This window comes from Chelonoidis abingdonii, chromosome 11 (assembly GCF_003597395.2).
Source record: "Chelonoidis abingdonii isolate Lonesome George chromosome 11, CheloAbing_2.0, whole genome shotgun sequence".
Classification (NCBI taxonomy): domain Eukaryota; kingdom Metazoa; phylum Chordata; order Testudines; family Testudinidae; genus Chelonoidis; species Chelonoidis abingdonii.
The window spans coordinates 14,416,411-14,419,308 of record NC_133779.1 but is presented as its reverse complement, the minus strand read 5'-3'; the positions used below and the strand labels follow the sequence as shown (position 1 = coordinate 14,419,308).

Here is a 2,898-nt window from a genome sequence, read left to right as displayed (position 1 = left end):
AAGCCCGTCTCTCAACGGAGCCGCCGGCCCGTGGCTCCCCCGCCCCCTGAACGTTCCTAATGGCTGCTAAGTGCCCAGGGCCGCATCTCCAGGGAAAGATTTCCCTTAATTGGGCAGCTGCAATGGGCGGGGGATGATGGGGGGAGCCAAAGGGGGGGCAGGAGATGATGGGGAGGGTGAGGGAGGTGGAAGGGTTCGGGTTTGATGGGGCCAGGGAGGGAAGAGATGGATTAAGGAGGAGGGACCTTGCAAGCGCACCCCTGTTATGTAGCAGTCAAAGGGGGTCCCCCTCAGCCCAACTGAGCACACGCGAGAGATTTGGCTGGAGGGGGAGCCCCGTTGCCATAGCCCCCCTCATGCCAGCCACTCGCTCACCGTAGGTTCAGCTCGCAGACAGTGGCCCCTGGGGCTAAGGCCCATTGCCCCATTTCCTAGCAGGATGCGGGGGCAGAGAGGGGTTGACCAGGAAGGGAGGAGCTCAGACGGGTGGGGAGGGGGGGGGGTAGCTCAGGACAGGACTCTCGGAGATCTTCTCTGCTTGTCTCAGCGGCCGCTTGGCCCGACCATGAGAACACGGAGCCGGGCGACTGGGGCTGGCTGGGAGGTCAGACTGGGGGGAGCAGGAGTGAGAAAGGGAGCCGCCTCCAGGGAGAACCGAACCGGCCCCTCCCCCCACGCAGCATGGGGGGTGCGGACCACGGCTGTTTCTTCACAACATCCTGGACCCCGAACCAAGTAAGTGTCCTGGGGCGCTCAGCCGGAGGCGCTGTCCCCTCGGGGTGGGGCGACTATTCAAGCAGGACCCTCAGCCCAGCCTGCGCTCCCTCCCCACCATGCAAGGCCCTCACTCAACCGACCTGCAATGCCCTGCAGCCAGGCCTCGGGCTCCAACCAGCCCAGCCATGCCCCCCCCCGACCTGCACCCCTCTAACACACCGCCGGGCCCTGGGCTCGCCACCGCTCCGCTGGTGCCCCTCACTCCCGACCCACAGCCCCTGCTAGCCCGGCCCTGGGCTCCCCCCAACACCAGCTCTGCTGGTGCCCCTCACTCCCGACCCGCAGCCCCTGCTAACCCAGCCATGGGCCCCCCAACCCCCCGGCACAGCTCAGCTGGTGCCCCTCACTCCCGACCCGCAGCCCCCTCCTAGCTCGGCCCTGGGCTCCCCCCCACGCCAGCTCTGCTGGTGCCCCTCACTCCCTACCCGCAGCCCCTTCCTAGCTCGGCCCTGGGCTCCCCCCCACGCCAGCTCCGCTGGTGCCCCTCACTCCCGATCCGCGGCCCCGCCGCCTGGGGTTCTGTGGAGTCTCAGGCTTGCTGGGCTGAGAACTGTCATTTATTCCTGCAGGGCTCTGTTGGGGGCCGGCCTCGCCCAGCCTGGGGGCTCTGCCTGGCAGCCCCCACCCCAAGAGCTGGGATGCAGCAGGGCGAGCACCTGTCCCTGAGCTTCCTGCCCCCCCAGCAGGTGGCGCTCTACGGGCGCGGCCGGGATCTCTTCACCTTCATCACTGTGGCCTCGTCCCATATGATGCGGACGCTGCAGAGACCCCGCAAGAGCCGCACTGGCAAGCGGCGGGTGAACCACCGGCGGTTCCTGCACAACCAGATCAGCAGGTGGGAGCCCTTGGGAGCTCCAGCAAGGGCACGGCTGGGGGGAACCTTGCAGCCCCTAAGGACACTGCTGGGGGAAGCTCGCAGCCTCTTGGGCACGGCTGGGGGGAAGCTCACAGCCCCTCAGGGCACTGCTGGGGGGAAGCTCACAGCCCCTTGGGCATGGCGGGTGGGATGCTCACAACCCCTCAGGGCACTGCTGGGGAAAGCTCACAGCCCCTTGGGCATGGCTAGGGGAAGCTCACAGCCCCTCAGGGCACTGCTGGGGAAAGCTCACAGCCCCTCCCTTCTCTCCCCAGGCAATTCGCTGACATTGAAGCCTCAATGCACCGCCTGGCTTCCTCCATCCTGGCCCAGGAGGCCCCAAGGGACCCCATGCCCCCCGCAGAACCACGGCGTCCTGGCTCAGAGCCTCCCGACCCAGCTGCCAGCTCCTTCCTGGGCGTGGCCGAGGCCTTTGTGGCCCCGGAACCGGGGCCTGGCTGGGGCCTGAGCATGACCTCCCTGACCCCTGACCCCAGCGACCTCTTTGACCCCATCACCAGCCCAGAAGATCTGGGGCTGCCCCCCCGTTGGACCCCGATTACCCACAACCCCCTGGAGCCTAGCCAGTGTCCCCTGCCCTGGGACTCCCTGCCCACCCCGGCCACGGATGGTGCCCCCCTCTGGGCCCCAGATCCCCCTGGCTACCTGCCCCGTCACCCCGGAGTACCCTGTCGGAGTGGCGCCAGGGGGTGGTAACCACGGCAACCCCATCTGTTCCCCTTCCCCAGCCACAAGCTCCTCCCCCATCCCACCCCTCCCCCTCTGAAGGAAGTGGGGGACCCCACCTGGTGGGCACCCCATACGTGGATGCAGTGAGGAGCATGCCAGGTGCTGAGCTGACAGATGGTGGGGGGCATTTGGAGACTGCCAGGATACCCTGATCTGGGGAGGTCCCTTTGAATCTGGGGGCCCTCCTACAATTCAGGGGTGCCACCTTGATCTGGGGGAAATCCTCTTGAATTTCAGTGTGTTACCTTAAATGTGGGGGTGTCACCCTGATCGGGGGTGTCCCCTTGAATGCTGAGGGTGTCTCCTTCGATTCTGGGGCGTCAGCGCTGGGGTGTCTCCTGGCTTCGGGGGTGCGGGCCGCCTGCTGAGGTGAGCACATCTCTGGGCACAGTCCGGTGTCGGGGGGTCCCTCCCTGCAGAGCTCAGCAGGCTTGGGGGGGTCTCTGAAGTGACAGATTTGAGGGGTGCCCCTGTCACCCCAGGGGGAGGGAGGGGCCCTCTGACCCGCCCCCCCA

The 2,898-nt window shown here is 67.1% G+C and overlaps 1 protein-coding gene across 1 annotated transcript; it reads left to right on the top strand.

Moving 5' to 3' along the window:
* Positions 1 to 1,244: 1,244 nt before the first annotated feature.
* Positions 1,245 to 2,420, top strand: C11H19orf85 (chromosome 11 C19orf85 homolog). The gene is given in 3 exon segments (XM_032793052.2): positions 1,245 to 1,612; positions 1,909 to 2,301; positions 2,303 to 2,420. Coding segments are annotated over 3 exon segments (708 nt in total). The 5' UTR covers positions 1,245 to 1,415.
* The last annotated feature ends 478 nt before the right edge of the window (positions 2,421 to 2,898 follow it).